Genomic DNA, 21,209 nt, shown 5'->3' with positions numbered 1-21,209 from the left:
TGTTGAATTCAATAGTCAGATATTTATTTTACCTATTTCATTCTTTATCATAGTATTATTTATTATTATTACTAAAAATCAAAAAGCATTAAAACTATTTTTGTTGTTGACTTAAAGATAAAGTTTGCACAAGTTAAATAATAAAATTGTATTTTTATATGAAAATCAAGTCAAGTGTCAAACATTTTAAAAAGCTTTTCTGCATTAATGTTTGCCACCAAAGAATGACAACAAAAAATAAATAAAGTATCCTTCTTTAATAACTCCCAGTTTTAATTTCATTGTGCTTCACAAAGCCCTATCAAACTGCAGGCAGCGAAACTATTAAAATGATTTTATTATTCCACCTCCGCTTGTTGGCCAGCCAGGCAGCCCAGCCAGCCACTCACTTAGCCTTGGTCAACCAAATATTGACACACAATGAGCTGGTCACAGTAGTCGCAGCTTTTACTTTTCGGCTTTCCTTTTCGGCCCTGCTTGTTTATTTATTTTGCCATCTACTCCGCCGGAGCATGGGACATTAATGAAAAAAATATTTTTCCCCATTATGCGCCAATATGGTCAGCCATATTTCGGTTTATTTAATTTTGCGCAAATAAAACGGAAGTGGCGTTTTTATTTTTCCCCGTCGTCTAGTGGCCTTTTTTTGGGGTCCTGGTGCCGATGGTGGTGGCGATGGTGGTGGTGGCGCACGAAAATGCGCTACATAAAATCCTGATGCTGATGCTGATGCTTGCGACAATGTTCAAATACTGTGGATGTGCGTGGATGCGAAGCTGGCTGGGATGAGCGTTTTTTTTAGCGCATATTTTAAACAAGCAATTTGTGTAGCTCCGGTTTAAAGAGTTCTCTTCTGGGGCGCCAGTTGCTGGCTTTCCCAAGCGCAGCTAAAAATGGAAATGGCTGTCATTTCCTTTGAAACGGACCCTCACGACGACTACCGACTCTCGCCTTTTTACTTCGCCAAGCATCGGCCATTAATGGCCGAAATGAGTTTCCATGCTCAGCTATTCAGCTATACGGCTATTTGGCAGTAGCAGCAGTAGTAGAAGTATTTGTGAGGCTGCTACCGGATTCCTTATGGCTTTAAGTTTCGCAGAGACAGGCAACTGGATCGGTCATTGCAATATTAATTAGTCGTATAACCGCTTGGCCACTGGGAATTGCTGCAGTGTTTGCCTGACTGACGATAGCTGCAGTGCAACCACTCAAATCTGGTGGCTCCTGACCCACCTGACCCACCTGCTCCATTCTCATTCCCATTCCCACTCCCATTTCCACTCCCACTCAACCTCACTGATAACTTACGCAACTAATCTGCGCTATGGATGTGTGTACGTGGTTCGGGGAATGGGGAATGGGGATGCGGAGCCATTTGCATTTAATCGGATTTGGCCAGATTTCAGGTTGTTCTGGTGATTCCAGAAAAACGAAGAACAGCCAGTCAGCTCCCAAAGTCCATTTGTTGTGTAATTTCCGTACTGCCGTATGCAGCATGAGTATTCCTGGCTGGCCGGCGGATGAGTGGACCACAAGCAGAACTAGTAAGCAAGTGGCATCATGACAAATTAACATGGCCCAGCAGCCGGACTCGCCAGCTATTGCCCTTCCTCTGACAGTTGCTCCATCACACAGTTGCCATGGCTCGGAAATACACAGCGAAGTTGAAGTGAAGCACTTTTGTGCATCTCTCATCACATCGAAATATATCAAGGTTACTTGGGTTTGGGATTTAAATACTTGAATTAAAACTTTAATTTTTGTTAGACTATAAATGAAAGTCTTTAGTCTTCCAAAATATATCTATCAATTATTTATTTTACATAGATATTAAAATTTTATCAATCTCAAAAATTGTTTTAGTCCCCCAAAAGCAGTTAAATTGGAAACAAATCTAAAGTAAAACATATTTATCTTATAAAAAAAAATATTATTTTTATATTTAAATGAAATGTAACAGATGTTTAAAAGAGTGTTTGAAATATATGTATTCAAAATATTACCTTAATAAAATACTTTAAAGTTAAAGTAAAGTTTATAAAATGTTAAAATATATGTATTCACAATATAAACTTATTAAAATACTTTAAAGATAAGGTAAAATGAAGTATATCATGTATTTATTTAATGTTTTAGTAATCCACTTATTGTTTAAAATTTTTATGTAAACATAATTTATATTAGATAGTTTGAAAAACTCAACTATAATGTTTAAGCGACTTTTGTTCAAGACTTTCCCTTGTATCATATCACATACAGGGTATTAGATATATTGAAGGGCATTCCCGATACGGCCACTTATTTCGCTAAGCTCTCATTGCGCGAAGGTAACGAACCGGAAATGTTCTTAGCATTTCCGCTTTATATCAAATATAAAAAATGACTGCTTTTAGACGTATTTGACAAAAGTTGTCTGTCAGCCGCACTCACGCAGTGCGGATATACACATGCTCCGCTCCAGCACCCATATATAGAGACATATAATTGCATAAATCAAACTCAAGCATGCAACATGAAAAATCGCATTAATTTATCTGCTCACTGCTCACTGCTCGTGCAGCCGCCGCCTATGTGGGACACTGCCACGCCCACTACCCAGAGAACGCCCCAACACGGTCCGGGAAGGCGCTGGGTAACATATCCGCTTATGTCAATTTTTTTTGCTACCACTTGGAGTTGGGGGCAGCATCATCAACGCTGCTCCTTGTGCTCCCCGTCACTCCAGCCAGTTGTCACTGTCAGTTTTGGCTTCCCCTCCAGTGTTTTGTCACTGCTCCTGGTTGGGATTCAGATGCTCCATTCCCGCCCCATTCCCCTCCCCTCCCATATCGTCTAATTCTGCTGTCGACCGGTTTGTTTGTTTAAATGCTACATTTACTTTATGGATTGTTGCTATATTTTTTCTTCAACTGGCAAACCCGAAAAGCCGGGAATGGCGTATAAATTTCACGTCAATTTTTATACAGTGAGAAGCAGTAGGGGAGCTCAGCTGGGTGAGCCCTTGACTGATTGTGACCTGTCAGAACTTGCTTCCTTTTAATAACTTGCCCACACACACAACACACACACATTCACACACACAGCACACACACGACCAAGCTCACCAGGATATATCCGCTAATAACCTGGCTTTTGCTCGGTTTTCCTTTTAGCCCACTTTAAGTGTCCTGTTCACGCTACATAGTTTAAAATTCTTTATAATTGGATTCCCAGCTTCTAAAGCCCATTTTTTATGGCCAGTTTCGGACGAAAGAGAGTAGCCGGCTGCATGTCAAAAGGATTTTACAGTTGACGCGTGCAAACCAGACCCAAACCCATGGCACTCATCCTTGGTCCTTAGTCCGTAGTCCTTTTTCTTTTTATTTTTTTTGGTTTTTTTTTGTTTTTGTAGGTGGCCGTAACCCCGGCCAACACGCACACAAATGTGGGTGAATGTGTGGAGTCGGGGATGTGATGATATGTTCCATTTCACACGGCAGCGGCGACGGCTGGCAATCCTTTCGACCGCACTCAGACATACTCCAGCCAGGCCGCAGGAGCCGAGATTTATGTTTTCTTGTAAACAAAATAACGGACATGCTCGAGGCCTTTCGCCAGTACCTCCAGGTGGGTGGTGGAGGGTGTTTGTTGGCCTCAAGGTGAATGAGTGGGTGGTTGAGCCGGAGTCTGAGTCTGAGTCTGATACAGCCTTGGGCCATCCGGCTGACAACGGGATTAGGCGCATGTAAACCTGCGTGTTCGATTTGCAGCTTTCTTGGCTCCATCCACAGTTCAATCGGATCATCCTGGATGTGTGGGTATGTGGGCGTGTGTGCCTTGCCTCAGACGCTTTAATTATTCAGGGGTTTTTCGGAGGAGTTCGCCCGACTGTCAGGATATATCCTTCTTCTACCCGTGGCCCCTTTATGTTTTGTTTTCCGTTTACATATTTCAAGTGACTTCGCTTATGTTTCTTTAATAGCCAGCGAATCATGCCCTAAATCGGAAATCAGTGCGTATACTTGATATGAATATCAAAAATATCAAATTGGAAGTGGTTAGGCATTTATTCAAACAAATTTGGCTTACGTTTAAAGACCATAACGAAAGGACACTTAATATGAATATAAGCCAATGTTTAAAATTTAAAGACCTTAACGAAAGAATACTTGATATGAATATTAAAGATTTTGAAGTGAAAAGGAGCAAACCATTTTTTTTTAGCAATTCTTGGTGATGAATGAAAATTTTGTAAAACAGTATTTATTTCTAATAATAATTTTGGAAAGTGAGGGGCAGGTTCAAAACATTTTATTCTGAGAAAATTTTAATGAAAAATTTAGAGAACTCATGAATAATTTGTACCTTCAAAACAACTTCTAGTCCAAACTTATTATCTTATTTTCCAAGAACAACATGGTACTAGCAAATGCTTGAAAAGCTTTTGAAATGAAGACCATTGTCGTTAAATTTAATGACAACAACACAAGCCTGTGCATTTCGTGGAATTTTCGAAAAGTAAATATGTACCTTCCCTTTGTTATACTGACCAGGTCTCCGGAGCTGGTTCCCAATTATGTCTAGACAATGGACAGTGCCCCCATTCCCAATGCATCAGCATGTTTGGTTTTACCCTCCTGTGTTTTTTGTTTTATCTGGCTGATGCTAGGACGACACACGTGCCTGCCATATGAAAATAAACCAATTTGCATATATTTTACATAGTAGGCTGGTAGGCGGAGGTTTTCGTCGAAGGCTGGATATCTGGTCACTCATACGCCGCGTGTGCCACAGGTGGAGGGCAACGTGAAAATAATGAAATGAAGGCGCAGCCAACTTAAAGGCAAGAAAAATTAATTAAGACGGAAATTATGCACTCAACATTTTTTTTTTTATTTTTTCCTGAAATTAAGGGAAGTTTTACATTTACTTTTTCTTGATTTCTTTTTTTTTTTTTTGGTTAAGAAACCACATTCTTGTTTGTGTTTTAGAATAAGTATTTTTTAAGTGTAGCTCCCAGTAGACAAGCCATTAGGAATCGCTGGCAATTTGGGTCTCAGTCTAAGTCTAATTGAGCAAATCCGCCAAAGCGGCCATTTTGTTGGCCCACTTCGTGCCATCCTTGGCGTAATTATAAATCAATCGCTCGCAGGGACCCGCTGTTTAGACTGCCATTCCGATCGAACGCCTTCCGGTGGGGTAGTCTGTAGTCTGTAGTCGGTGGCTTGGCGCTGGCAGAAAGTTGCGTGACATTTGGCCAATCCCTCGGGCGGTCTTTGGCAGACTTCTGCTGGTGGTGCAGCTTTCCGGGGTTCGTGACTTTTCGCAGGTCTCCATCTGTTTGCCGTCGTCCATCGTCGCTCGTTTGCTTTCAATCTGCTTCTGGATGTTTTCAATTTCTTTCGGAATTTGTTTTCACGAAAAAAGCGAGCGAATCAGCAGAATGCCATAACCCAGAACCCAGAATCCAGAGTTTGCCCACGGCCCACACGGCTGCCGACACAGACACAGATACGGATACGAATACGGATACGGGTCGGGATTTATGTGTACCTATCCGTACGTATAATGTTTTTTATGTGTTTATACTTGATGAGTTCGCCGCTGCCGGCGCTTGTTTCTCCTCCCCGGTGTGGGTGACTTCTTGCAAATATTTTCGCAGATTCGAACCCCCGCGGCGGCTGTGGGAAATGGCCCCGTAAACGTTTAATAAAATATGATTTCAATTGATTCAAAACTCGCATTTCAACCGACTGCTGCTCCAGATATGTACGTACGTACGACGTACGTGTCCCGTCCCGCCGGCAATCAATAAAGCAAAAACAAAATGCCCCAAAGAGAGACTCCGCATCCGCATCCGCATCCGCGTATCCGCATATCCGTATCCGCATTCGCATCCATCGTCGGTCCCCGGAGACTGGCGTTCGCCTTGACTTGGCCCTCGGTTATCCGCTTAGATCACTCAACTAAAAAACTCAATTTGCATATTAATATTATTTGGGTTTTTCCTGTTGTTTGGCCTTTCTGCCTCCGCCTTTCATCCTTTTTACCAGGCAAAGAGAACAACAACAGGGCGGTGAATCAACAGTGGTGAATTGAATTTGCTCTGCTCCGACGCCTTTTCGGTCGTCCTTTGATATGGCCAGGATCCGGGACATACCCACACATGAGCAGCTGCTCCCAGGTGCATACTTTGTGGGTAAACGAACCTCTCCCCTCCACCCTCCCTTCTCACCGCCTTCTGGAGCCTTGGATCCTGCCCGGCTCACCTGGCGCACAAAGGCCGAGCTGTCAGTCAGTGTGCCAGGGCAATTTCGTTTTTATTGGAATTATGTCAGTGTTATTTTAGCATAATCATAAAAATGATTGTTTGCGGCTGTCCGCCGAGAGGTAAATGCAATGAAGCGAGTGGATTAGGACAATGATTTGATTTTCAAGCAGAATAAGTCTTTAAAATATAAGCTCTTGTCCGCATTTAAGTTGAAATTTTCCGTAATACTATACAAAAATTATTTAAATGATTGAGTTTTTGAAATCGTTATGATATTGTTTTGAATTTCAAGTAGACGAATTCTTAAGAATATTAGTTTTTACCTGCAATTAACTTTGAACTCGCTATAGGACTTTAAACAATTTTTGAAAATAAAGATGTATAAAGTTTTTTGATTTCCATAAATTAATATAATATTCTACATCCGGTGGGATAAAAAATTGATTGGATTTGATTTGCTTAATTTAAAACGTGCTACCTGAAATTAATTTTAAATTTTAGTTTAAGTCTTAAGTCTAGTTAAGTCTTAAGTCTTCAAAAAAGTCACATAAAAAAGAACAATACATGTTTAATCTTGAATGTTATTCAATTAAATAGATTTAATTTATAATTACCCACAATTACTTTTAATATTTTGAATATAAATAGCAAACGGAAGCGTTTTGGTTTTGTTTGACCAGATGTCACATGTTTTACCGCTGACATGGTTTGATTTGAAAGTAGAAGCCATCCTTACAGCTCTAATAATCACCCCTCTATTAACTCCAAACTTGCCACTTGATTTGGTTTTGTGGCTGACTGCCATTTGGTTTTGGTTTCGATTTCGGGTTTATTTTGACAAACGCAAATGAATCTGAATAATTTATGATTGGGTCATGAATTTAATATTTCCTCGGGCCGGGGCCAATTAAAATTAGAATATAAATGGGAGTCCGTCCGGGGAGACGGCGTGCAGTCATGTCCATCCGGTTCCGTCGCTACAGACCCCGTCTGCCCGGCGGAGAGCTGGCGCCGATGCCCTGGCCGGTGTCCTTGTACCGCATTCTAAACCACATCGCCTGGCCCCTGGAGGCGGACTCGGGTCGCTGGAGCGTTCTCCTCGACCGGGTGCTGATTTTCGTGGGCTTCCTAGTCTTCTGCGAGCACAACGAGGTGGACTTCCATTACCTGATGGCCAATCGGCAGGACATGGACAACCTGCTGACGGGCATGCCCACGTATTTGATCCTGGTGGAGATGCAGATACGCTGCTACCAGCTGGCCTGGCACAAGGATCGCTTTCGGGCCCTGCTGCAGCGCTTCTATGCGGAGATCTACGTGAGCGAGGAGGCGATGCCCCAAATGTTTGCCGGCATCCAGCGGCAAATGCTGCCCACGCGGCTCAACTCCACCGTCTATCTGCTGGCCCTGTTCAACTTCTTTTTGGTCCCGGTGACGAACGTCATCTACCACCGCCGCGAAATGCTCTACAAGCAGGTGTATCCCTTCGACAACACCCAGCTGCAGTACTTCATCCCGCTGCTGGGGCTCAACTTCTGGGTGGGATTCGTCATCACCAGCATGCTCTTCGGCGAACTGAATGTGCTGGGCGAGCTGATGATGCACTTGAACGCCCGCTACGTCCAGTTGGGTCAGGACCTGCGCCGCTCCGCCCACAGGCTCTTGGAGGGGCGTGGCACTGCGAACATAGCCACCAGCTATCGCCTGCTCCTGACCCACATCCTGCGGCGGAATGCGGCCCTCAGGGACTTTGGCCAGCGAATGGAGGAGGAGTTCAGCTTTCGCATCTTCGTCATGTTTGCCTTCAGCGCCGGTCTCCTCTGCGCCCTTTTCTTTAAGGCTTTTACGGTTTGTTTTACTGACTGTTAGATCTATAAGTTTACTATTTTCTTGAAAAAAAAACGGTTTGCTAAGCTTAGATTTTCTAATTGGCATTGCTCAATTTAAATTCTAACTGTTAGGTTCTCAAATCACAATTTTACTACTCTATATATTCTTTTTAAAAATATTTTATTGCTAAGCAGTTTTATTTCGCTGCTTAGAAAACCGAACTTCTGTAACTGAAGGTGCAAAATAAGTTCGGTTCTTCCCAAAAAAAAAAAAATTTATTGTAAGTAATGAACTTCAAAGCGGCAAGTATCTTTTATCTTTAGTTTATGCAACTTAGATTTTTAAAAAGCTAACTTCATTATGCACTTTAATTTCTAAAGCTTGATTACTAGCTAAAACCGTTTACAAATTCGATTAATTGTGTTCATAACTAACAATGATTGATGATTTCTAATTTACTTTAATTCCCGGTAGAACCCCTGGGGTAATGTGGCTTATATTGTGTGGTTCCTGGCCAAGTTCATGGAGTTGCTGGCCCTTGGCATGCTTGGGTCCATTCTCCTCAATACGGTGAGTGTTTCTCTGCACCATAGTCATTAACACTAAAATATTACCCCTTGCAGACAGACGAACTGGGAATGATGTACTATACCTCCGACTGGGAGCAGGTGGTCCATCAGTCGGACAATGTGACCGAGAATGTCAGGCTGATGAAACTGGTGAGCCTGGCCATTGAACTCAACTCGAGACCCTTCTTCATGACGGGCCTAAAATATTTCCGGGTCAGTCTGACGACAGTGCTGAAAGTGAGTTACATTTTGGATTGTTTCGTTTGGAAAACCTACGGATTTCTGGTCCATAGATCATCCAGGGTGCCTTCTCCTACTTCACGTTTCTCAACTCGATGCGGTGAGCTGTGCCGCATTGCTGGAATAATTGTGTTGCCAATTGGAAATTATGCGCTCCCCGGTATCATTTGTGGCCTGACCCATGACCATTTGTCCGCCCCAAAACGGGATGCATAGCCCCACGCCCCCATTCACCTTTTGTGTGCTGCATATCCGCTGACAACAATGGAGCTTTCGAGCGCATTCAAGGATATTAACACGTGCATGACTCTGATTTATGCACCCCCCACTCGGCGGAGTTGTGCAAGCAGCAGGCGAAAGTACAACTGCATCTGCCAGTCGGGGCATCATCAATCCACTGGCCCTCCACTCCCGACTCCGGAGCAGCACTTTTAGGACGGGCGAAACTAAATTTGCTGCTGCGTTGACAGCTGCAATCCGAAGACGTTACCCGGCACATATCCATATCGATATCTATATCCATATCCCAATCCATATAGCCATAACTGTCAGCCATGACTGAGTGGCAGCAATTGGCAGGGGAGAGTGGCTGCCGGAGATATCGTGGCACTATATATCTATCTATAGGTACATGCTCATCCACTGGCAATAGCACAATGCAATATATTCACTATTCCAGCGTTATTCCATACAGCTGTGCTCAAAATAATAAAGCTTATTTAGCTTCATAAGGTTAATAATTCTTTTTTTTGTGAGTATATTTATTCCACATTTAGTTAATAACATTTAAGAAGAAGAAGTTCAAATCAATTAAATTTTCAATTCTTATATATATATTTAAATTATACTTTAAACTACTTTAAATAGAGCTGTAGCTCTATTCTTATATAACTATATATATGTATGTCTTAAGCAACAGAATATTTTATTCCTTAAAATCTTTTTTGTTTTATAACAAATACTATTTTGTTGAGCCCTTATGCCATATACTTGCTTAACTAAGCATGCATATTCCGTATGAATGGGAATGTGTGTGAGGATACATAAATCGGGGAAAATGTCGTTACAAATATTTTATAACAGGAAATCCGTTATTTATACGCACATTGTGCTGCCAGTGGGTGGTGAGGGTGGTGAGAGGGTGCAGGGGGGCAGTGAACTGTGGGAAAGGTGGGTGGTTATTCAGTATTGAAGGAGATCAGCAGAATGCAAAGGCAGCTTCAATCGGCACTTGGCAAATATGAATGAATGTTGTTTGCCAGTCGCTCGCCTGTCCTGTGGTCCTGAATCGCCCACTTCCCCCCGGAAACCCCACCCCCCCACCACAACATCTCCTCTTCCAGGGACCATCAATTGCCTGATTGAAGCGACAAAATGCGAAATCCTTATGAATTGGCTACAATTTTATTTATTATTACTCGTTCTATTTGCTGCCTTGCACTTCGAGTGCTGTACTGAGAAAAAATCATGGCAATTACTTAAAGTTTTTTAGAAATGACCTACGAGTATAATCCTATAAGAAATTACTTTATTGGCTGTTCTTTGAATGTCAGACATCTCAATGCTGTTGATTATTTTTCAAACCTGATATTGAAATCGTGAACGACCTGATCCCAAGAACTATGTTAGTATCAATATTTCCTTATTAAATCTCTAATCTTTAAAATAATTAGTAGTTATTAGTATATGAGTAGATTTTTTAAAAACATCGTAATGATTCCCAATGTATCTGATGTTCTTTCCCGTGTGTACTTGAATGAGGAACATTTTCTCTGGGCTCGAACTATGTCACTTGCTCCACCCCAACTCTTACCAGTATTTGCAATCTTCTCTAGCATCTTCACAATGCACTGTGCACAGTGCTGGCGAGGAACGACTTGTTTTGAGCCAAACAAAATGACGTTCCCAAGACGATTCCATTATAATGGCCTGCAAAATGTTGGCAAATTGCAAAAGGCGCAATTGATATTAGCTCTGTGTATTGTGTGAACAAAGTGCCAATACCGTCAGCTGAAGCAACAAAAAGTGAGGGAGCTGGAAACGCGTAAACTTGCGATATAATTTCAATAGTCATCGAATAATTGGTTTCTTGGTGGGAAAATAATAATAATAATATAAAATCGTATCAAAGAAAGCTGATAAAGTAAGGAGTGTGTCAATGCTGCAACCACAGTTTTGCACTATCGCTCCAATATAAGTTATAAATTCGTTAACTTTTTATTTTCATTAAAATTTTTTCTTTTTCATGGCATTGAGGCTTTTGTCTTTTTTACAAATTTAACTCAAACACAATTATTCTCAAATTAAAATGTTTGGAGCAGGGCACAATGAATCCAATGAGTCCCCGGATATTCAGAAGGAGTGGCATCAGGGACAGAAGGCAGTTCAGCTGCTGGATTTGCCGATTGATGTCTTGGATAGGGTGATGTCCCACTTGGACCCTTGGCACCACAAAATGTGGCGTAGTGTATCAGAGGAGCTGAAACAAGTGCACAATTCGTTTATCTTGCACCACCACAAGTGCTATGAGGTGGCCCATCGGGAAATGCCAATGGAGAGTATCAGGGTGCGCGATACAAGGATCATGCTGCAGGTGGGTTTATATTTTTTCTGGCTTGCACTCTGTACTCTACTAAATATCCTTAGATCCTTCGGCAATCTGTCGGTTACTTTGTCCACGAGGGTGTCGCCGAGTCGCACATCGTTGACAGTCTGATGACCTTCCACGAAGAGCTACCCTTAAGTTACAACGACGAAGGTATCCCGAAGGCTGACCCCCTGACAAGATTCCTTGGTCGATTCCTGCTTGACCTGGAGTTAAGTACAGATGACAAGAGAGAAGTTCAGGACAGACGCCTCCACTATACGATGGCGGTTTTTGGCCTTTTGAAGTGGGTAACATTGCATTGTTTTTAAGTCTCCATCTGATGAGTGTTCGAGCTTGCAGCAATTCCGAAAATTTAAAGTCTCTCAGTGCGGCATGAAGCTATTGCACTGGCATCTGCAGGTGGAGTTGGCCAACATCTGCTTCGGAGGCATTGACGAGCGCGAAGATAAATCACGCTTTATTGAGAACGTCAAACGAATCTACTTCATAAACATTATTGCCGAGCTGCTCTTTTATGATAAGATGAACAAAAACTTTTGGTAAGGGATGTGTTTAAGATCTTTACTATGTCATAGATTGTCTGCCGACAGAAACCTAGTAAACGTACTAAAAAACTCTTCCATACCCAGTATAAATTCTTGTTAATATACACGTTTTTAGTTGAAATCTTAGTACTTATATGTTGAACATTATTCTCTCTCACAGGGGACACAAGAATACAGATAATTTTATATGCACCTATGGAATCGGGCCCTCGTCATCTGACAATTCGCGACTTTTGCTAAAATTCGTAGTGTATGCTCCGAAGAGTGTAGTCGATCTGCTGCAGGATGTCATTGCCGGAAAGGACGATCCCAGCAAACCTTTCCAAATGCCACCAGAGTCGGACTTTAGTGCTCACGTCGAAATCAAATCTGTGTGTGCCCGCAAATTCATGTATTCTGGCACCTTGCATCTCAACATTTTGAGGTTGGCTGAGCTGGTCTAGATGAACATCAGTTTTGCACCCTCATAAAATAAAAATCATTTCCATTTTGAATATCTGTCAGTTTAGCCAAGTTAAATTGTACCAGTATTAGGTTTTCAAATTTCAAAGTTAGAACTCGGTTAGGTGCTCCGCATACTTCCTTTACTTCCTCATTCCAAATGACCAAGATCATCGGCAGCTGGCGATGGGTTTTCTCCCAAGTTCGACTACACTACGAAGTTGTGGGGATCATCGCCTTAGTTAGCCTACTTGTGATGGGTGTCGTGGACTTTGGATATTTCTTCTACGGGGTGGACATCCTCTGGTGGCGCAGTATAGTGATGCAAGAGAAGATCACTCCGCTGACTGTTATGTTTCACTTAGCTGGCGTCAAGGTGGCCCTCATCCTGGGACTCACGTTGTGGAGCTACACACGAGAAGGGGAAAAAACGGATGCACAGGACATGCCAATCTCATATGTTCGCAGGCGGTACGGCCGATTCCTCATGATGCGACTACTGGCGTCCTTGGACGACCTGGTCTTGCTTCATCCTCGGTTGGAGGACTACCTTCAGCGGCACAAGGACTTCTGCGAGGCAGTGGAACTCTTCCGCTGGGAGGCCCGAAAACTGTTCGAGCGCAGCGATCTTCAGCTCAGTTTGCCGCTCCACGAAGTCCTTCTAGTGCGGGATCAGCAGGAAGAGGAGCTCCTTCGCCGGGGCTACGACGAGCAGTTGCTACAGCTACGGGAGCTGGACATTCACAAGCTGGTTTTCCAGTCCTGAGCTGGGTCCTGAGGTTCGGGGATGTTGGCCACCCGCTTTACCAGTTGCCAAACTTTTTAATTGGGTTTCGGCAACAATCTTGGGCTGGCTGTTGTTAATTTCACTTTGCCAACATGTTAATTTTAATGCAGCTCCCGCATGTGAGTGGGAGTTCAAAGTCCCCAAAGTGCCGGGCCCTCCCTTCAATTTCGCTGGAGTGTGGATAAAGCGTAATTAAGTTTTGGAATTGGTACGTTGCATACTTGAGAGGAGCCTGAAACTCTTTTGGATTAATAAAAACTAAAAAGAAACATCAAAATAGATAAGATATTTATAAAAGTTTCAACACGAAATAGTATTCAATATTTTGAGTTAAAAAGAGGATTAAATATTTAAGATTTAGGTAAACTCCATCTCACAAAGAGTAGTATACAAAAAAAATAACAATTTAGCTAATCAAGTAGAATTAAGCAATGCAGATCCATAATGAAAAATTTATATGTATTCCAACATGTTAATTTTATTCTGAAAAAATAACTAAAGAGAATTCAGTAATAATATACATTTAAAAATTGCATCCCTAAGATGTAGTTGTACTTCATTTTACAAAGACATGTATAGAAATATATATATTCTTGATCAGCATCACTAGTAGAGTCGATCTAGCCATGTCCGTCTGTCCGTCCGTCTGTCCGTCTGTCCGTCCGTCTGTCCGTCTGTCCGTCCGTCTGTCCGTCCGTTTATATGCAAACTAGTCTCTCAGTTTTAAAGCTATCTGCATGAAACTTTCCCAAAAGTTGTCTTTCTATTGCAGGTAGTATATAAGTCGGAACGAGCCGGATCGGACGACTATAGCATATAGCTCCCATAGGAACAATCAGAAAAATAAATGAAAAAAAATTATAACTTTGCTGTTTTTTAATTTTTTGTTTAGTTCTTCGAGATATAGTAATGGTTTAATATTTCCGATTTACGGTTTAAATTTCATCAAAATCGGACGACTATAGCATATAGCTCCCATAGGAACAATCGGAAAAATAAATGAAAAAAAATTATAACTTTGCTGTTTTTTAATTTTTTGTTTAGTTCTTCGAGATATAGTAATGGTTTAATATTTCAGAATTACGGTTTTAATTTAGAATTCAGTAATAATATACATTTAAAAATTGCATCCCTTAAGATGTAGTTGTACTTCATTTTACAAAGACATGTATAGAAATAACTAAATCAGGTAACTTTTAAAAGTACAATGAAGCATTGAAGATGCATAGTGACAAATTATTTTTTAACCCTTTAGTACCCTTACTTACTTTGTTTTCAATATTATTTTCAGTTGTATTAATTTTCAAATATTTAAGGCTTAAAAATGTTTAATATTCGAAAGGAATTCGTTTTTTTTTTGTTTTATTTTCTTTCCTAATAATATACATATATATAATTAATTTTTTATCTACATTATAGTTGAGCTAAGTTTATTTTAGTGTTTCTAAATCAGGAAGATTCCAGACTGGTCGTAGTTGAGGGCCTTGCGATGGTCAGGCAGCAGAGGATTATAGCGATGAATTGGAGGTGGCACTGCTGGTCTTGGGGTGCTTCTTTGGGGAGCTCTGAGGGTAGGAGGAGGCATGTGGTTCCCAGGTCCGTCGCCCTCTCTTCGCCAGTGACCCACTGGACGGAGCTTGACCGGGGGTGCGGAGTGCACCGGGCTCTGCTGGTAGAAGTGCTTGTGGATGGTCACTGGCCGCAGGTTGAGCTTCAGCTTCTCCGCCTGCCGTTGGGCCAGCCACCGCTTGCGATCGAAGGCATTCACATTCCGCTTGACCCCGAACACCAGGTGCAACAAGGGCTTGACCAGCACACTGAGGGCCACAAAGCCCAGGAAGCCGAAGACGGCGGGGGAGATCAGGGTGAAGAGGAAGACGCCCAGCGTGAAGGGATTGAGGACCGTGAAGAAGGCCACAAATTTAACAAATGGATACAGCACCTGGCCGACGTGGCTCAGGTACTCCTTTTTCTTCTTCTTGAAGATGTTGTTGTGCCTCAGGAGATACTTGATCTTACTGAAGGGACGATGGGTGGTGGTGGTCGTCACCGTGCTTGGTTTCTTGGTGGTCAAGGCGTTCAGCAAGGCAGTGGGTATGGTTTGAACTTGCATCTGGTTGTTCGCCGGATAGGGATATCCATGGGGATGGTGATAGTACGGCTGCTTGGTGGGATTGGCAAAGATCAGATGGGCCGGCTGCAAAATCGAGTGCTCCTCGTGATCCTCCGGCTTTTGCTGCTTCTTCCGCTTCCGCTTGCCCTTCATCTTCTTTTTCTTCTTGTCGCCCTTGTACTTCTTCTTCTTACGCTTCTTCCGCCTCTTCTTCCTCTTCTTCCGGCGACGACGACGTGTCCTTTTCCGGCGACGGCGAATTCGTTTCCTTCTACGGCGAATGCGTTTCCGTCCTGCGCTTTTGACTTTGCTTGGCCCGCGACTCGGGTTTTAACTCGGCCTTGTGTTCGGCCAAGGGATCCAGATCCGTGGACTCCAGATAACCCTCTTTCAGATCCTTGTTCCTTAAGTCCTCTACGAGGGTTCCAACTATGTGAAAAGGCTTAATGGTGGTGCTGCGCCTATCGGCCTTGATTAAATCCTTTTCCAGTCTTTGCAGCACATGAAAAGGCTTTGTGGTTGTGGTTGTCTGCTCATAAGCCTTTTGATCCTTGTACAACTCTGCCAGGATATCAAAACTAGAGTTCGGCTGAGCCTGCAAGCGGTGAGCCTGCTGCTCCTGTTCCCAGTCCAAATGCTGCCATATACTAAAAGGCTTCACTGTAGTTGTTAGCTGCCATTTCGCCTCGAAGTCCTGCTGCAGTTGATCGAAAACATGGAACACAGGCTTCCCTCGCACCAGGCCACGCCCTTTGACCTCCCGAGGCGCGAGTGGAAGAGCGGGCGGGGGCGTGGCCGTCAGCAGTTGCGGACACAAAGTTTCGTATATTTTCGCAGAATTAAAAACAGGAAGAGCCTGCGCGCTAAACTGCAACTTTGCTAATCCATCACGCCCGTGGCTGCGTGCTCGGCCACAGTTTTGTGCGAGTAAAATCAACAGAAATATGGCAAAGTTGCTAACACTTTTGGCACTTCGTCCCTGCCCCATTTCGATTCATTTTGCCGGCGGAGAGGTCCTTTTTCCCGTTCTTGACTTTGCGATTGAGTTTGATGTTTGATTTAATTTCAGCCTCCACTCCAGCGCTGGCCAACTACAACTGAAGTCCGGCCCTCGGCCAAAGCCACTTCATCAGCTCGGCAGTCGCGAACTCGCAACTTGTTGAGCTTGTCGACGGGGTCAAAAGGGCAGTAGCAGCAGCGGCAGCAGCAGCAGCAGCAGCAGCAGGGCCCGTTTCACTTCTCGCCGGCTCTTGATCTCTGGCTTCTGCCTTCTGGTTTGCTTTCGCTTCTCCCCAGTTCTACCATGGCATAAAAGTAAAATTTATGACTACTTAGTACATTATCAACGGGCTCTGCTACTCGTTTTCATGGGCCGTTCTTGCTTTCCCCTTCCCATGATGTTATGACAAATTCCCTCACAGTCAACAACTTGCAAAGCACTTAATTATGTTTCGGGCACAAAAACCGTCGAAAACTGCTGCCACCCGGGAACCGGAGCAAAACGAGGCCGAGACTATCACAACACGAATTATGTGAACTGCCATGCAAAAGACTTTGGAAAGTACTTAGTGGCCAATTGCAGTTCCCATTTTGCTGCCGCTTTGTGGGACCGCCCAACTTTTGGCCGACCAACATGCACATTACCATGCATATTTGTTGGTATGCTTGTGGGTCGGAGGCCTCTTAGAAATTGCATTTTAGTGTTAGAACAAAAAAACCATAAACCATAATAAGATTAAAAAACAATTTTCTTTAATTTTTAATTGAAATTGGTTTATTGGTCAGTAATAACAATTGCTTACAATGTTGCATTTGATTTAAGCCAGAATTTTTGACTATTTTGTTTTTGGTTGAATTTGTATTGCCTTTTATTTTTCGAAATCTAATCTGACTGCAAAAATTGTATTTTTTATTTTTTACACAAAATATGTTTGGCTAAGCTATTTAATTTAAAGAACATATATTAAGCTCGGTTAATTTAAAACATAACTTAGGTTATTTGGAAAAGTATCCAGAACAGCATTGCAAATTTAACAGCCCCTTGAAAGTCATGAAATGGTTAATTTCCTTGAGTGCTGGCAGGGGTCACAAGTGAAATTTCGACAGTTTTTTGTGGGGCACATGTGCTCCGGTTCCTTGATATTAGCCCATTACATGCACTTACAACATTAGCGTTATGCTCTCTGCAGTCAATGCCACTTTGTATGGCCATTATCCTAATTGTTTATTATGGATTTTGATCGGATACTGCGCTAACATAAAGCCTACGTTTTACGATCTAATCTTTTCGGACTTGTATATTCACGCGTGTATATATTAATAACCCGTAATAAAAACGCCGTAAAAAAGCAGAGAAACAGGTGGTGATAAGCGAGTTACCGTGAAGTACTCTGGGAAATGGTCGTCCTTTTTTCCTTTTCCCAGGCCACTAAGCGACCTGCAGCACCTATATTGACAATTAAGAGAGGCATGCAATTTGAACAATTTACAGCAGGGCTCTTGATTGGCATGCATGTTCACCACATCCACGTTGTCATGGCGAGCAGTTGGCCAACTCGTTTTGGTGACTATTTCGCCAGCATTCACCGATTTCCAATATAGGTAAACAGAACATAACGATTTCACTGGCTCTCACAGAGGTGTCACTAAATATTAAATTAAATATTGCACATTGCAAAGGACAAACTACGTTTTTTAAAAATGTATAATAAATGTATTGGCGAAATATTTTAAAGTGTAACATGTAATTTAAAATAACAATACTAGTAGTTCTTGAAAAACTTCATGGGACTTTCTTTCTATCTCTGTTTTGTACCTATAACATAAATTAATATATCTATATCACTGTTCATCCAAGAGTTTGTTCAAAATTGATGTGGACGCTTAGCTGTAGTTATTTATATGACAAAATTAAGTAAGCATATCATTATCATTAATTGAACTTTATCAAAAAGCATTAAGCTCATTTGTATTCATTTAACTACCATTAATTTGACACTGATATTAATTATTTGCTGCTTGATTTATTGAGAACAAAGCTGGTTAATGGCCACTTATATAATATATTTTTTTGTGTATGCTAAGAGGAGAATGTCAAAGGGATAGGAATTTTAATATTAAACGTTAGGAAAGCCACACGCTGGAATATCATATTTTTCATGCCGAGATGCAGCGCTTGCTTCGGGGAATCCGTTCCGTCCACCTGGCTTCCCTTCTCCGAACCGCAGGAGGCGTCCAAATGGATGCCTGTGAGATGCGCAAAAAGCTGAAGTTCGAGTTCTCGGAGGACAACCAGCACAGGGTGAAGGCACTGCTCGCCTGGTATCCGGAGGCCGAGTGGAAGGGAGCCCTGCTCCCGCTCCTGGACATTGCCCAGCGCCAGCAGGGATGGCTTTCGATCAGCGCTGTTCACGCCGTGGCGGAGATTCTCAAAATCGAGCCGATGAAGGCCTTCGAGGCGGCCCAGTTCTACACCATGTTCTTTATGAAGCCACGAGGCAAATACGTGGTCAGTGTCTGCACCTCGACACCCTGCAAATTGCGCGGTGGCGACGAGATCTTTGAAGCCTGCAAGAAGACGTTGAAATTGGAGCACGGTCAGACCACGCCGGATATGCAGTTCACCCTGAAGGAGGACAGCTGCATGGGCGCCTGTGTAAATGCCCCGGTTTTGGCCGTTAATGATGACATGTACGAGGACCTGGACGAGCAGAGTCTGGGCCACATCCTGGCGGATCTGCGATGTGACAAGCTGCCGCCGGCGGGTCCCCAAAATGGGAGATATGCCAGCGAGCCGAAGGGAGGACCCACCACCCTGAAGATCCAGCCACCGCCGCCCGGTTTCATGATGCAGGATCTGCCAGATCCGAAGACCAAGAAATGCCCATAGCCATCGATTAAGTCTTTAAGCAATAAATTCCGCCTGCCATAGGAAAAGCAATTCAATGGGTTCAGGGGGTCAAGGGGTCAGGGGTACGCAGGCCAACAGCTGTTGTTTTGCTAAGCTCCTGCTCAGCCGCATTCTCGCGTCCTCCCTCGCTACCACTGCACTTTATCCCCGGCCAAAGGACATGCCTTGGATTTCTGCAGCGCTGGCACAATAAACAGACAGCAGCAATGACAAAACAACAGAAGTTATGCGGTTTGCCATCGCCGACGCTCACATTCCCTTTTTGATTGACATTTTCTGGATTTAAGTAGTGCTCTCATAGTGCACCATTTCAATATCTTTTTCTTCATAATTTTTTTTTGAAAAACCAAACTTTTTAACATTTTCTTTAAAATAAACTAAACTAAACAAATATATAATATAATACTTATATATAATTAATTAGTTTTGTGTCTTTTAAATATATATAATATTTATATATAATAACTCATTCCTCGTCCACATGTATTAAAAAAAAAGACAATAGAGAGCCTATAAAATGAAAATCAATAAAGATACATTTCAAAGTGATATATTATATACTACAGTCATACGATCTATTGGTTTTCTAAGTTAGCAGTAATGAAAGCAAGACATTCAGCAAAGTTTTAGTCTTTTATCCCCAGACCTGTTTAGCAAACGAATTGCGAGCTTAGGAACAACGAATTTGAATAACTTTGCGGCAAGGGTATAACCAGCCAGGCCAAGCCCCATGTCCTGTCAGGCATTGCCACTGCAGCAAGCAATCAGCTTTGCTCTTGTCCTTTCGCCTTTACCCGTTATCGCCCTCTGGTTGCCACTCCCTCTTGCCGCTTTCCGCTTGCCACTGCCACTGCCACTCCCACTCATCGCCCCCCTACTGCGGTTTGACCCCCGACCCGGCCTGCATTCTAATAAAATGTAGCCAGCAGCGAACAACCCGCGCCACGGAACTGCAAACAACTGGCAACTGGGAAGGCTGGCGGCGATGGCAACAACCCGATATTGTTTTGGCCAAAATAGTTTTAATTGTTGCCCGCTCCCCAGCAGCTTGCCATCGCTCCCCCTCCCACTTGCGCTCCTTTGGCACTCGCGCAGTTAAATTACAATGGATACTTTTCAGTTTTTCAGTTTTCCAGTTTTCATAAATCTGTTTGTCGCCCCACTTCAATGGCCATCAACAAGCGGTTGGTAGCTAAAATGCCAGTTCGCCCGCCCACGCTTTCCCAATTTCCCCAACAAATTTCCCCAACACATTTCCCAAACCCATTTCCCCAGCCCCTTCACATTTCCCAATCCTCTCAGCCTCAGCGCCTGTCCCTGCGCATGGTGTTGAATTTTTAAATGGAAATTGTTGCTATTGAAAGTTTTTAATTTGTGTGCGTGCGTTTTAATTTTATTTTGCGTCGGTGATATTTTCAGAAGCGGTCGGGGTCCTTTGACTTTGGCAGGTCTCTTGGCAGCCTTAAAAAGCAAGTTCTGCTGAAAATGACGAATTAAAAATGTCATTAACAGCAAAAAAGTTTTAGAAATAAGAAGAAGTAGAAGTAAGTAAAACATGTAATAAAAGTTCAGTTCAGTTTTTCTGAAACAAAATTAATAAATCAATTCGGTTAGTTTTATATACATTTTTCCACTTTGTTCAGATTTTTCTTAAGGCAATGTATTTTTCCGATTATGAATCACTGTAAGTTTAAATACTTAAAAGAAAGTCAATGAAGATTAATAAATTGTTAAATTATTGATTATTTTATTTTTTATGTTTAAAAAATGTAACAATTGTCCAAAGAGTATTTCCTCAAAGTAAGTTAGAAACAATAATATATTCATGTACACAGTACAAATGCAAAGTCTATTATTGTTTTATGTCACGTAATCGCAGTACGGCCCGTTGCAAATGAATAACAGTGTGTGAGATG

The 21,209-nt window shown here is 42.5% G+C and overlaps 5 protein-coding genes across 6 annotated transcripts; 4 read left to right on the top strand and 1 right to left on the bottom strand.

Annotated features, from left to right (window-relative positions):
- Window positions 1–6,922: 6,922 nt before the first annotated feature.
- Window positions 6,923–9,560, top strand: LOC128257465 (odorant receptor 74a). The gene is made up of 4 exons (XM_052988483.1): window positions 6,923–8,098; window positions 8,555–8,650; window positions 8,704–8,886; window positions 8,943–9,560. The coding sequence occupies exons 1-4, from the start codon at window positions 7,175–7,177 to the stop codon at window positions 8,991–8,993; spliced, it is 1,254 nt and encodes a 417-aa protein (XP_052844443.1). The 5' UTR covers window positions 6,923–7,174; the 3' UTR covers window positions 8,994–9,560.
- A 1,545-nt stretch (window positions 9,561–11,105) lies between these two features.
- On the top strand, window positions 11,106–13,530 carry LOC128257699 (uncharacterized). Of its 2 annotated transcripts, XM_052988833.1 has the most exons (3): window positions 11,106–11,482; window positions 11,536–12,036; window positions 12,203–13,529. In XM_052988833.1, exon 3 carries the CDS (start codon window positions 12,644–12,646, stop codon window positions 13,247–13,249), a length of 606 nt encoding a protein of 201 aa, XP_052844793.1. In that variant the 5' UTR covers window positions 11,106–11,482; window positions 11,536–12,036; window positions 12,203–12,643; the 3' UTR covers window positions 13,250–13,529. The 2 variants fall into 2 exon arrangements, with proteins under 2 accessions (XP_052844793.1, XP_052844794.1); XM_052988834.1 differs by lacking the exons at window positions 11,106–11,482; window positions 11,536–12,036 and having other exon boundaries at window positions 12,649–12,789; window positions 12,849–13,530.
- LOC128257169 (uncharacterized) lies at window positions 11,198–12,485 on the top strand. The gene is made up of 4 exons (XM_052988038.1): window positions 11,198–11,482; window positions 11,536–11,784; window positions 11,864–12,036; window positions 12,203–12,485. Exons 1-4 carry the CDS (start codon window positions 11,198–11,200, stop codon window positions 12,483–12,485), a joined length of 990 nt encoding a protein of 329 aa, XP_052843998.1.
- A 1,174-nt stretch (window positions 13,531–14,704) lies between the features above and the next one.
- Window positions 14,705–16,971, bottom strand: LOC128257395 (uncharacterized). The gene is given in 2 exon segments (XM_052988399.1): window positions 14,705–15,674; window positions 15,676–16,971. Coding segments are annotated over 2 exon segments (1,656 nt in total). The 5' UTR covers window positions 16,372–16,971; the 3' UTR covers window positions 14,705–14,714.
- Window positions 16,972–18,474: 1,503 nt separating this feature from the next.
- Window positions 18,475–19,331, top strand: LOC128257314 (probable NADH dehydrogenase [ubiquinone] flavoprotein 2, mitochondrial). Its single transcript, XM_052988273.1, has one exon. It carries the CDS (start codon window positions 18,550–18,552, stop codon window positions 19,270–19,272), a length of 723 nt encoding a protein of 240 aa, XP_052844233.1. The 5' UTR covers window positions 18,475–18,549; the 3' UTR covers window positions 19,273–19,331.
- Window positions 19,332–21,209: the final 1,878 nt, after the last annotated feature.

The sequence above is a fragment of the Drosophila gunungcola genome (assembly GCF_025200985.1).
Source record: "Drosophila gunungcola strain Sukarami chromosome 3L unlocalized genomic scaffold, Dgunungcola_SK_2 000002F, whole genome shotgun sequence".
Classification (NCBI taxonomy): domain Eukaryota; kingdom Metazoa; phylum Arthropoda; class Insecta; order Diptera; family Drosophilidae; genus Drosophila; species Drosophila gunungcola.
The sequence above is the reverse complement of the archived record's forward strand: the minus strand, read 5'-3'. Positions and strand labels throughout refer to the sequence as shown.

Bases quoted from the DNA above. Each gene is read 5' to 3' on its own strand.
- LOC128257465 (XM_052988483.1), top strand. From the start codon at position 7,175: ATGGGAGTCCGTCCGGGGAGACGGCGTGCAGTCATGTCCATCCGGTTC. The intron at 8,651-8,703 runs GTGAGTGTTTCT...TACCCCTTGCAG, and splicing joins GGTCCATTCTCCTCAATACG to ACAGACGAACTGGGAATGAT. The intron at 8,887-8,942 runs GTGAGTTACATT...TCTGGTCCATAG, and splicing joins GTCTGACGACAGTGCTGAAA to ATCATCCAGGGTGCCTTCTC.
- LOC128257169 (XM_052988038.1), top strand. From the start codon at position 11,198: ATGTTTGGAGCAGGGCACAATGAATCCAATGAGTCCCCGGATATTCAG. The intron at 11,483-11,535 runs GTGGGTTTATAT...AAATATCCTTAG, and splicing joins ATACAAGGATCATGCTGCAG to ATCCTTCGGCAATCTGTCGG. The intron at 11,785-11,863 runs GTAACATTGCAT...AAAGTCTCTCAG, and splicing joins TTTTTGGCCTTTTGAAGTGG to TGCGGCATGAAGCTATTGCA.
- LOC128257699 (XM_052988833.1), top strand. From the start codon at position 12,644: ATGACCAAGATCATCGGCAGCTGGCGATGGGTTTTCTCCCAAGTTCGA.
- LOC128257314 (XM_052988273.1), top strand. From the start codon at position 18,550: ATGCAGCGCTTGCTTCGGGGAATCCGTTCCGTCCACCTGGCTTCCCTT.